Source organism: Pezoporus flaviventris, unplaced genomic scaffold, assembly GCF_033815535.1.
Source record: "Pezoporus flaviventris isolate CSIRO_AGI_PZ_B2104156 unplaced genomic scaffold, CSIRO_AGI_Pfla_v1 ptg000041l, whole genome shotgun sequence".
NCBI classification, from domain to species: Eukaryota; Metazoa; Chordata; class Aves; order Psittaciformes; family Psittacidae; genus Pezoporus; species Pezoporus flaviventris.
The window spans coordinates 3,364,542-3,376,519 of record NW_026892589.1 but is presented as its reverse complement, the minus strand read 5'-3'; the positions used below and the strand labels follow the sequence as shown (position 1 = coordinate 3,376,519).

At 57.7% G+C, this 11,978-nt stretch overlaps 1 protein-coding gene and 1 long non-coding RNA gene across 7 annotated transcripts; one reads left to right on the top strand and one right to left on the bottom strand.

Moving 5' to 3' along the window:
• Positions 1–1,909: 1,909 nt before the first annotated feature.
• LHX5 (LIM homeobox 5) lies at positions 1,910–8,855 on the bottom strand. Of its 6 annotated transcripts, XM_061465797.1 has the most exons (7): positions 8,407–8,855; positions 6,605–6,828; positions 6,026–6,211; positions 5,248–5,525; positions 3,861–4,026; positions 2,184–2,361; positions 1,910–2,106 (listed from the first exon to the last, which is right to left on the bottom strand). In XM_061465797.1, exons 1-7 carry the CDS (start codon positions 8,577–8,579, stop codon positions 2,055–2,057), a joined length of 1,257 nt encoding a protein of 418 aa, XP_061321781.1. In that variant the 5' UTR covers positions 8,580–8,855; the 3' UTR covers positions 1,910–2,054. The 6 variants fall into 6 exon arrangements, with proteins under 6 accessions (XP_061321781.1, XP_061321779.1, XP_061321778.1 ...); XM_061465795.1 differs by having other exon boundaries at positions 1,910–2,361; positions 5,248–5,506; positions 6,022–6,211; XM_061465794.1 differs by having other exon boundaries at positions 1,910–2,361.
• A 1,229-nt stretch (positions 8,856–10,084) lies between these two features.
• Positions 10,085–11,676, top strand: LOC133275615 (uncharacterized). The gene is made up of 2 exons (XR_009745627.1): positions 10,085–10,203; positions 11,459–11,676. It is a non-coding gene; the product is annotated as an uncharacterized LOC133275615 (long non-coding RNA).
• Positions 11,677–11,978: the final 302 nt, after the last annotated feature.

The window sequence follows — 11,978 nt, the reverse complement described above, 5'->3', positions numbered from 1 at the left end:
TGAGCTGCTGTGATGGTCTCAGGCTGAGGGATTCCTCAGGGCTCAGCCCGGCTCGTTTGCCACCCCGTTATTAATGCTGGTAATGGCATAGGAAGGATAAATTCCACCACTTGGCTGAGCAGAGGGAAATATGCAGAGCAGTGGTTGGCTTTCCATAAATCATCAGTGCTCCGTGCTGCAACCCAGCCAGGACTTGAAATTCAGGTCAGGAGAGAGGGACGCTGGTAAGCCAGGCAGAGGAGGTAATTCATTCTGGTTCTATCGGTTTCCTGCAAGCCAAGGGAGGGGGGGAAGCTCTAAGCTCTGCCACGATTGTGTGCTTTAAATATTAGCTCAGAGCTGCAGCCGGTTGTGGGCTTTATTTGGTTTGGGATCTTGGAAAACAAGAGAGGGAAAAGCAAGAGAGATGGGGATGGACTTGGATGCTGGTGGGGATGGACCCCTCTCCTGCCTGCCCTTGGTACCTGCATGGTGCAGATGGGGTTCATGGACATCCCACCCCCGTGGTGTGTGTCCCAGTATTCCTGTAGGGATGCAGCATCCCATGGTGATCAGCGTGGCTGAGGGTGCCTCTGGACTGCTTTGGGGCGGGTGATTTTGGGGTGTCCATATGATCCCTTCCCCAGGAGAAAGGAATCATGTCCCAGGTTCTCTGCTCTGGGGAATGTGCCCCCCCAAGTGATGGAGAGCTGGGGGGATGTGGGGGTTCTGGGGTACCAGGTGGGTGATACAGCAGCACTGAGGTGCCCATGGTACCCATCCTATGCAGGGGAGCGCTGGTAGCGGCTCCCCCCGACCCCACATTAGTGCTGGGGTCGGCAATGGGGGAGCCCAACCAGCACCTCCCGTGGCTTTGCCTTTCTCTGGAGTGATCACAAAACGAAACGAAAGGGACCAGGTGACCGAGCAGTAGGTAACTAAAAGGTTCTTTATTCACATCGAACAACAAGAGCCATTCACACTAACAGCCTCCGCAAGAGGCAGCGGGGACAGGAAACCCACGGCGCTTTCAGCAAACAACTTTTCCCCTTTCCTTTTCCATTCTCCTTCCTCTTTATTTTGTCATTCCCACTCTATATATTCCCCCCCCCCCCCCCCCCCCCCGCCTGCGGAATAGAAAACCCTGGGAGCCTCCCGTGACTAAAAGTACAATAAATAATCAGTAAACACAAAACCATACTTTATTTGTTTCTCCTTTATACAAAATAAAGAAACTAGAAGCAAAAACTATGATACATCCGTAACTCGGCAGAGCCGCTGGGCATCGCTGGGGTGGAGCTCGGTGGTGAGGCTCAGGGTTTGATTTCTGCTCTGGTGGTGCGTGGGTTTGTCCTGGGTTATTTCCCTGGTTAGTGGGGGGGGGGGGTTGCCTCTTTCTGTCTTTGCCACCGTGTGGGAGCTCAATCTCAGCCAGTCACTGGGGCAGCCCTGGGCACCCCCTTCCACACCCCCTCTGAACCAAAGACCGGGTCCAAACCCGCCTTGTCCTCGGGGATAAAAGGCGAACAACGGAAAACCAGGGCAGGGAAGGGGCTGGGGGGTGTTATTCCTGCTCTTCCCCGTTTCCCCCCTGCTGCGATGTGGTCGGGGATAATTAAAAAGGATGCTAATGAGCAGGGGGGAGCCCTGCCAAGAGCCCCCCGTCCCCATCCCCAGGAGCCGCCGGGGCGGTGGGACCTGTGTGTCCAGGCAAGTTCAGCTTTGGTCCGAGAGGCGGGGGTCCCGCTGCCAACGGGGGTCTTCAGGGCTGGGCACCATTCCTTATCCCCCCCCCCCAGTGCTGGGGGGGGAAGGTGCCGGGAGGGGGAGGTAGTGGGGTGGCCCCAAGGTCCCATATGGAGGGAGGGATCTGCAGTGATTGGAGGGGACGCAGGGATGCGTTTTGGCATCGGACGGGGGTCTTTATCCGTGGGGTGGAGGGGGGACACGCGTGGGGTGGGGGAACACGGGGGTGTTTTCCCCCTCCCCACACACACACGTGCCCACACCAGGCCTACCACACCGCTGCCTCGCTGAGCTCCGGGTTGGGGTGCGAGAGGGCCCCGCTGTAGCCGCTATTGCTGGACATGGAGAAGGGTGGGCTGGGCCCCCCGCTGAAGACCTCCCCTGGGATGGGGTGCAGCGAGCCGGTCATCCCCGGCTCGGGGCTGGGGGTGTCGGGATGCGAGATCATATCCGTGTACCTTTGGTTTTCTGAGGAGTGGTGTCCGCTTAAGGGGGGCTCCAAGGGTCCCAGGGGTGTGGAGCCGGGTCCTGAGTTCTGAAGGTAGCTGGAGTCGGCCGGGGACTGGGCTTGGGAGGGCGGCCCGTGGGGGAAAAAGTCATAGTTGCCTCCCGGTCCGTAGTAGTCACCTTGGTAATCTGTGGGGCGGGAGGGAGAAGGATGGAGCTGGTCCCTCAGGGATGAAACCTCCGCTGCGCCCCATTCCCAACCCTGTCCTCCCCTCTGGGCACAAATCTGGACCCGCATTGCCACCCATGCCGAAATATTCTGCTGGCTCCTGGGGTGTGGGGCTCAAAGACCCCACTGCAAATCGGAGCTCAACCTAAGGGAGAAATAAGCCGGTCCTCAGGGCTGCAGCGCTCACCGTCCTCTCCCTGCCTGTCCTGGAGGGAGGAAGGGGATACAGGAGGGCAAGGAGCTGGGGCTCGGGCAGCTCAGGGGGAGGATGGGCTCAATTTAATGCTTGGTTAATGCATTAAATAATATATATGTACATAAAGGGAAGGGGGAAAAGATATATATGGGAATGGGTGAATGGATGTATAAAGGGAATGAGGAAAAACATATATATAAGGGAATGGGGAAAAGATATGTATAAGGGGACATGGTCCTCAGTGATACGGTTTAATGGACTTGGCAGTCCTGGGGTAACGGTTGGACTTGATGATTTTAAAGGTCTTTTCCAACCTAGTTGATTTTAGGATTGTAGGAGAGGGGAAAACGTATATATGTATATAAGGGAAGAAGGAAAAAATATGTATAAGGAGAATGGCAAAACCCATGTATGTATAAAGGAACAGGGAGAAGATGTATAAAGGGAATGGGGAAAAAGCATGTGTAAAGGAATGGGGAAAAACATATGAGAGAAAAAGAAAGAGGTATGTATAAAGGGAATGGGCAAAATAAGTATTTAAAGGGAATGGTAAAAAACGTATAAGGGAATGGGGAAAAGATATATATATAAAGGATACGAGGATTACATGTATAAAGGGAATTGTGGAAAATATATCTAAACGGAATAGGGAAAAAAACCCCAAACATACAAGGGAATGGGGAAAAATATATACGATGTGGAAAAATCTATATAAATAAAATGGGGTAAAATATATATAAATGGGGAAATATACATATATATATATTTAGCAGCCTAGAAGGGATCTAGAAACTCACTGGGGGCAGCAAGGGGTGCGTGGAAAGCCCCTCTTAGGAAGGGAGGCTTTGAAAATGGGCTTCGGGGGGGCTCTTCACGGAGCGGGGGGGAGAGGGGAGGCGGCGGGGCCGCCCCGCTGCGCCCATCCAGTCCCGTCGGGGCGGCGGCGGGGGGGCGGCCCGGCGGCAGTGACCTTCCATATGCTGCGGGCCCGGGAGGTAATTGGAACAAATGCGGCCTGAAAGGGGCACAAAAGCCCCGCAGCTGGGGCTTTGTTCGGGGAGAGGGGCCGCCGCAAGGCCCGGGAGATGGGCGTGGGTGCGAGCCTGCGTGGACGTGTGTGTGCATACGGCGGGGAGCGTGTGCATGGACGTGAGCACGGGGAGAGCCGGGATGCTGCGGCTGCTCGGGAAAGGGGGATATGGGAGGAACAATGGGAAAGAGGGAGGGAAGGAGCAGGGGGGACACGGGGCAGCGGTCCCTCACCTCCGTAGTACGTGTAGGGCGTCGAGCCGAGCATCTCGGACTCGTCGAGGCGGCCGCCGAGGGGCCGCATCCTGCGCGGGCTGCGGAAGAAGGCATGCCGGCGGGCGCCCAGCGCGCTCAGCTGCTTCATCCGGCGCTCCTTGGACCGACGGTTCTGGAACCAGACCTGCGGCAGGGCCAGCGTCAGGATCCAAAGGGAATGGGGGTACCGGGGACACCCCCTCCCCGTGTTTGGTTAGGGATGGCTGGAGAAGGGGATGGGAATCTTGCACCCACATGGGTTTTCCCATGTTTTAATGACAACCCACACCTCCTGCTGCTAGTAAATCCCAAAACATGGATGGGGGTACACGCCCCCCCCCCCAAACAACCAGGCTGCGTCCCCCTGCATGCATCCTCAGCCGATTTGTGTCTACAAGGGAGAAGGCAGCCAGAAAATACAAGAGGGAGAATTTTCCTCTATGGGTAGGAAGAAAAAGGGAGGAAAAGAGGGTAGGAAAAGGCGGGGAGGAGTTCTGGGTGCCAGCAAAAAGCAGGTTGCAGGGAGATGAGACCTGCTGCAGCGGGAGGAAAAGCTGACCGGTGGGGATGGAGATAACAGGGAAGGGGAAGATGCAGCCGACTCTCCACGGGGCATCGTCTCATCCACGGCCCAGGCCACCGTGTTGTCTTGGTATTGCGGTGTCTGGATTATGGCTCCTTTCCCCTCTGTATCCCCCGGGATGGGGCAGCTCAAGGGAACGAGCACATCGCGCTCCTCCAGGGCCCTTCTCCTGCTTCCCTCTGCTGGGAGCCCGGAATGGTAGCTCCGCTACGGGCAAAGCCGGAGAGTCCTCCCCTATTAGTGCCTTTATTAAAGCCCATTAATCCCTATATTTCCGCAGGGATTTTCTTCAGGGGGCAGTGCAGTAAGGAAGTGCCGGGCTGCCTGCAGAGAGCAATGGCTTCTCCTTGCTTTCCCAAGGCTGGAACATCCATCTCCTGGGCACGCTGGAGAGTCCTGACGGTGAGGCCTCAGACCGGCTTATGTTTTGGGATTGATTTTCATCTCTCCCCACGGGATCGGCGCATTATAGCACAGAATGGGGGATCCCCGCTATCCCACCGGAGCAGAGGTGTGACGCTGTCAGGGGATGGATGGGATTTGCCTGACCCCATTTCCAGAGCTCATGGGATCAGCCTCAGTGTCCCAGCCCCTTCCCAGCACCTAGGGGAGACCGTGACAGCCTTGAGCTATCAGAGCTCCTACAGCACCCCTTTTCCTTCCCTTCCTATGCGGGTTTTTCCCCTGCCATGGGAGGAAACGGCCCCATGAAGTGCTGATGTTGTTCTATGATGGGAATGATGCCACATCACACCATGGGACCATGGGCTGGGGCTGCCCTACCTGGATGACTCTCATGTTGAGGCCGGTCTCCTGGGCCAGCTGCTCTCGGATGTGGCGGGTGGGTTTGGGGGTGGCGGCGAAGGCAGCTTTGAGGGTCTCCAGCTGCTTGGCTTTAATGGTGGTGCGGGGCCCCCTCCGCTTGGTGCCCGAGTTCTGCTCCTCGTTCTCGTTGTTGGTGGTCTCCTTGTCCGAGGAGGTCGAGTTGTCCGTCTCCTTCGTGTCGTCCTGCATGGGGTCCTGGAGATCCGGGGACAAACTCCTGTCTGTACATGAGGACACTGTAAAGGAGACCCAGAAAGGAAGGGGAGGGGGGGGGGGGTGCGGATAACTTAGGGGAGACATCAACCCCCCTTCTCCTCTGCCCTCCCCAGCCCGGCTGCTTTCCAGGAGAGGAGTTTGGGGGTGCTGGAGAGCAGCAAGATGTGCAGATCACCTCTGCCCCCCTGGTACCCCGAAAGCATCAGCCCCCCAGCATTACGCAGAGCTCCAGGTAAACTCTGCCCGACCGGGCCCTGTGCACCACGTTGTGCCGTCCGGGGGCAGCTGGGGAGGGGGGGATCCCCCAAGCCCCCCGCAGGCCCCCGAGCTCCCCTTTTCCCCCCGCCTGCGCCTTGCACACCGGGAAGCGCCGCAGGGAAAAATGCGGCCGGTCCCTGTAGGGGCTTGGGGAGGTGGGGGCCCCAGTCGCTGCCTTGAGCCTGGCTCACCCCCCCCACGCAGCCACCCCTCCTCCCGGGGCCCCTGATGCCAGCACCCCCCAAGGCCATGCTCTACTCGCCTCGCTCACAGCAGCGGCCCCACTGACTGACGTGGCAGGATCCGGCCCCGGGTGCTGGACGGAGAGAGAGCCCACGGAAGGGGGTGAGCACAGGCGCCCGGCATGGCTGGGACAGCGGGAGTGGGCCTGATCCTGCTGTCCTGACGCAGAGACAGCTTCCAAGGAAGTCAAATGGGAGCTTTGCCTCTGGGTTGAAAGGAGGCGAAGGATCAGGCCCGCGGCGCGGGGGGACCGGGCACACTCGCAGGGGGATGCTCCCGGGTTTGAAGGGGGGGCACCGGGCTAGGCCGGGGTGGTCCTGGCTCCTCACCGTCCGGTGGGGGGGGGAATGCTGCCCCCGGGAGCGATGCTGCGGGGCTGCACCTCGGCCGCCCCTTGCCCCATGCGCGTCCGCATCCCTCGGGGGGTGCGATCGCTTCCACCCCGATTGAAGGCTTTCACCCCACATCCCTCCCTCTCCCCGCGGATTAACGATGGCGGTCGGGCTGGCTGCGGGGTGCAGCCCTTACCCCCCACACCCCCAAAAAAAACCCTAAAGCTCCGGGGGTCGGGCGGTGCGGAGGGCAGGGCCGCTCGTACCTGAGTTGAGGCTTCCTTCCTTCAGACTGGGGGAGTTCAAGTAATCCTCTTTGCAAACAAACTTGTTCTCGTCTATGATGTAGAGCTCCTCGCCCGTGGAGAGCTGCTTGTTGCAGACCATGCAGGTGAAACAGTTCAGGTGAAACACTTTATTCCGCGCTTTCCGGACGAGGTCGCTGGGGGAGATGCCCTGGGAGCAGCCGGCGCATTTGGTACCAAACCTCCTGCGGAGGGGGAAGAAAAGCGAAGAGCTGGGAGCCCCGGCGGCGATGGGGCCTCTGTAGCGAGCCCCCCTGCTCCAAATCCCACCGCGGGAGTCCGAGCCTGCAGCATCTCCCGCTGGGAGATTTGGGGGAACGGGAGAATCCCACCCACTCCCCCCCCCCCCCTCCCTGCTGTCCCTTTTGGGGGGGGGGAGGATGAGGAGGGAGCATTCAGCCCGCAAAGCGGGTGGCGGGTGCGGGTTTCGCTCCAACCGGTGACTCCGGGAAGGGAACGGGAGGTTTCAGGTGTCGGCCTGGAAATCCCGGCGAAGAAACGGGAATGGTGGCGGCCGGAGCGACGGGGAAAGGGAGCGGTGGGGTCGGGGGACACTGAGCCCCCAGGACAGAACAACAACGGGAGGCGGTGGAAGCAGCTCCGCTCCCCGAAGTGCCCCCCGGGCCCCGCGCCGTCCCGTTCTCCAGGGGGGGAATTCTCCTTGGTCGGGAATGGCGCTTTGGAAAGCTCCGGTTTTCCTTCCCTTGGCTGGAGGCAGAGCCGGGTTTGTTGGCTTGGTTTGGGATTTTTTTGTTTTGTTTCATTTTTTACTCCCCAGGAGATGCTTTTTTAAAAAATTAAACTGAATTCCAGGGAATTCGAACGGGCTGGGAACGGTTCCGCGAGGAAAAAAATAATCCAAAACCCAGCAAAATAACTGACAAAAAGACCCACACAAAAAAACCACCCCAAAACCAACAGCCAGAAAAAAATCCCAAAACAACCCCCCCAAAAAACAAACCCCCAAAATCAAACAAAACCCAAAGCCAACAACAACCAACCAAAATAATCACAACCAAAGCAAACAAATAAAAACAAAACACCCCCTCAAATAATAATAATAAAAAAAAAAAACAAAACCCCCAAAACAAGCAAAAAAAAAAGGCAAAATAAAAAAGAAAATAAAATAAGCCAACACAACCCCAAATCAAACAATAAATCCCCCCAAACCCTGGCGCGGGGCCGCCGCTAGCGGGTCCCCGGCTGCTGCCAGGCCCTATGGGAAGAGGGGGGCCCATGCATGGTGCCCCCCTTTTTCCCCTCGGGTCGTGGCACAACTTCTTGCCTCCCTCGCTGCTGCTCCCCGTGACGTTGATGTAGTGGGAGCATTAGGAGTCATAAGTCATTGCCCCCCCCTTCCCACCCCGGCCCCTAATTTCCTCAGGGGAACCTTATCACAGTCATTAGGGGCGTTTAAGGACCGGTAAAAGGGGGGGGGAGAAGGTTTTGGCCACCGGCTTCACCGGGGCCTGGTGTCCCGGGAACGGGCCGAGGAGCGATACCGGCGGAGAGGGGCCCGGTGCTGGTGGAGGCAAGGTCATGGGGAGACTTGGGGGGGGTGTCCCCACCTCCGGCTGCAGCAGCGTCCGAAGCGCAGCCCCCCCCCTGCACTTCCCCCTCCGAAGCGGACTCGGTGCGGGTCCCCAGTGGAAAGCGATGGGCGGAGATGCGGGGACCCCCCCGCAAAGCTCCGTGAGGCCGCGGACGGTGAGAACCTCCGCACCCTTCGGCGAGGTGCAATGGAAGGGGAGGGGGACGCTCACCTGAAAAAGTCATTTTTGCAGTAGAGTTTGCCTTCCCTGGAGAAGCATTTCTCGGTGAGGTTGCACTTGCACTCGCAGCACTGGACGCATTTGATGTGCCATGCCCTGTCCAAGACGTTCAGCAGGAACCGGTCCAAAATCGGCCTCTCGCAGCCCGCACAATGCACCATCATAACCTCCGCCGGGGGTGGAGACGCGCAAACGAGAAGGAAAAAGGAAGGGAAAAAAAAAAAAAGCCCAAAACCCCTCGCCGGCACACGGCGACGACTCAAAAACGCAGGGAAAAAAAATCGAATAATGGTCAAATCACAGAGAAATAGAAGAGGGGATAACGAAAAGATTTAGGGGAGGGCAGCGAGGCGGCTGTCAAGTTCTTCCCCTTCTTCTCTCCGGAGCATCGGCGGCGGGAGGGGAAAAAGGATGCGCCCCCCCTAAAAATAAAATAAAAAAAAAAAAGGGGGGGGGAATTTCCAAATCGCCCCCGAGAAATAATAATAATAATGATAATAATAATAATAATTAGAATAAACCCCCCAACCCAACCCCCCCCCTCGGTCCTTCCGGAGCGTCCCGGGAGCCGGCGGAGCGGCGGCCGCGCTGGTGGCGGGCTCTGCGGCAGCGGGCGCGGCGGGAGGGGTGCATGAACCCCCCCCCTGCAGCCGGCAGCCCCGGTGCCTCGCTGAGCTCCGCCGCCGCCACTCTCATGCTGTCCCCATCGCCAGCTTTGTCCCCCGCCTTAGTAATTCGCGCATCCTTATTCAGATTCGGTGACGTCGGGGGCCGCGTCGTCCCGGCCGCGGCCAATGGGAGCGCGGTCACCATGGCAACCTCTTAATTTATAGCATATCTAAATTGGCTCCAGCCTTGTGCTTGGCACAGAGGGGAAAAAAACAACGCGCCTCTATTGTTGAGGGTGGTTGTACCTGGGCCGGCAAGTGAGTACGCACCTGGCTGGGCCGGGGGGGCCCCCCGCGAACCACGCTTCCCCCCCCAAAAAAAACCTTTTCCTTTGCTTGTTTTCCTTTAGGGGGGTCCCGGGGCAGAGCAGCGCCAGGTTTGGGGCTTGATTTAGTCTTTTATTTTGATTTCATTTTAGGGTTGGTTTTGGAAGAGCAACAAGCGAGGAAAACGGGGCGGAGGGTGGATTTTGGGGGGGGGCAGGTGGTCACCCCGCGCAGCGTGGCAGGATGAAAAGTTGCCCTGGCTGCGCGCTGCGCGGAGGTATGCGCACCCCCCCCCCCCCAACAACGGCCCCTTTCAGTCTTTGTCCCATGGGCTTTCCGCACTCCGCGTAAGTCGCTGGGGACCCCCGGGGGGGGGGCAGCGCCTCCGACACCGTTGTTTCTCCTTAATTCCAGGTGCGGCGGAGCGGTGGTGCTGGAGGGGACGGATGGAAGGACTGGAGCCGGTACAGCGGTTCTGGGGGGGGGGTGCTGCGGAAGGGGGTTATGGGGGCTCTCCCTGAGCGACGCGGCCGGTGTGCGGGGTAGCGCGGCCGCTTCTCCCTCCGTTTCCCCGCGGTTAGGGGAGGAAATGGGGTTGCCCTGGGGGTCGTGGGGAAGAGGAGGAGGAGGAAAGCGGCGGGGCAGGTGAAGGCCGGCTCTCCCGTCCCCATTCCCGTCCGTTCCTCTGCCGAAATGCCTAAATCTCTAATTGTTTGTGTTGTTTCCCCCCCGCGGAAACGTGTCCGGTAGCGCCAAAAAGAAGGAAAAAAAAAAAGGAGAAAGAAGAAAATCCACCCGCCGCGATGCGAGGAGATCGGAGGGGAAGTGGTGGAGGTTTTGTGTTTGCCCTCGGGTGGGGGGTGTGTGGAAAAAGCGAGAATCGAAATCTGAAAATGCAGAGAGAAGAGGGTGGGGGTAAGGAATAGAGAAAGGAAAGGGAAATAAGGAGAGAAAAATAGCGAAGGAAAGAGAGAAAACGTGTCCAAAACCAGTGATTTAAAAATAAAATAAAATGAGAAAGGAAAAGTAAAGGAGAGAGTGAATAAAAATAAATGAACGAAAACGAAAAAAAAAAGGAAGGAAAGAAGGAGAGACAGAAGGAAAAACGGACTGAAAACGAAGGAACGATAAGAGAAAGAAAAAGAAGGTAAGAAAAAAGAGATAAATGAAAGAACGAATAAATAAATGGAAATGAAGAAAGTAAGAAAGAAGGCGGAAATTAAGAAAAAATAAAGGAAGAGGAAAAATGAACGCGGAAAATAAATAGGAGGAAATGACGGCGAGAACGGAAAAGAAAGGAAACGAAAAACCAAAGAGCGAAGAAAAAGCGCCAGAGCGAGCGAGCGAGGAAGAGGAGGGAAAGGAAACGAAAGGAAACAAAGGCAGGAGGAAAAAGAAAAGAAAGGGAAGAGAGAAGGGAAGAAATACAACAGGAGGCGAGCGCATTAAAAAGGGAAGAAACGGGCAGGAACGGCGAAGGGATGCAGAGGGACCGGATCGGCCGCCGATCGCGGCCGCGCTCAAGCCGCGGCTCTGCCCAAGTTTGCGGGGCAAATGTTGGGGGGATTCTGGGGCCTCGGAGCGCTGCGGACCCCGGCTTTCGGGGAAGGCTCCTACGGGGTCCAGCAGCACCGGGGTCCGGTCGGTCCCGCTCGCAGCCGCCGCGGGTCTTTCATTCTCGCGGAGAGCCGCAGCCCCGACGGCGGGGCCGGGAGCAGCGTGCGGGGCCACGCCGTAACGGGCTCCTTGTGGATAACGGTATGGGCCATGTGCGGATGCGTCTCTTGTCCCCGCGCACTCCCTCATGGCCCTTGCTACCGGCTGGTGCCTTCCCCATCGGTACCGACAGCCGGGCCGCCCCCACTGCTGTCCCCTGTGGTGCAGGACTGGGGAGAGGATATCGGGGGTCCCCGATCCCCGCTGCCTCTCTCAGCGCCCTGTTTCGTTTGGAAGAAGAAGAATAAATAAAGCCGAGGAGGGGAAAAAGCCCCAAAGCCCCAAATACCTCCCCCCCCCTCCCGCCCCGAGCCCATCAGCCACGTTCTCCATGATACCAGCCTCATCATATCCGCCTATATGTAACTAATAAACCTATTGTGTTTTAACAGGGTAACGCACAGAGAAGCAGCGTCGCTTATGCGAGATGTTGATGGAATTTATGTATTAAAAAAAAAGAGAAAAGCCCCTTTTCAAGAATAAAGTGTATCAAGTTACAGCCCAGCAGACGGCAGAGGGATAAGTGAAACAGACAAAAGACAAACAAGATAATAATCTGTTTCCAATCAGTTAAGCCCTGTAGAATTTGTAATACGCGGTTTGCATATTCCCCCTGTGCTTTGTAATTAATTATCTATCTGCTAGGATGCTCCGCCGGCGACTCGGGTTGATATTTCCAACTCTTTTTGGTTGTAGGCCGGGAAGCGCGGAGGAAACGCGGAGCAGCGCGGAGCGGGGCCGAGCTCCGCAGCTTTGCCCGGCCCGCGGAAGCCGAGGCTGGGCGCGGTGGGAAGCGGAGGTTCCGCACCGCTCCGCGCTCCTCCGCGGGCTGCTGCGGGCGGGAGCGCGTTTGGGGAAGGAAGAGGCTTCTTCTTCCCCGCGTCCCCCTCCTTCCCCTTGGTAGGAGAGGGG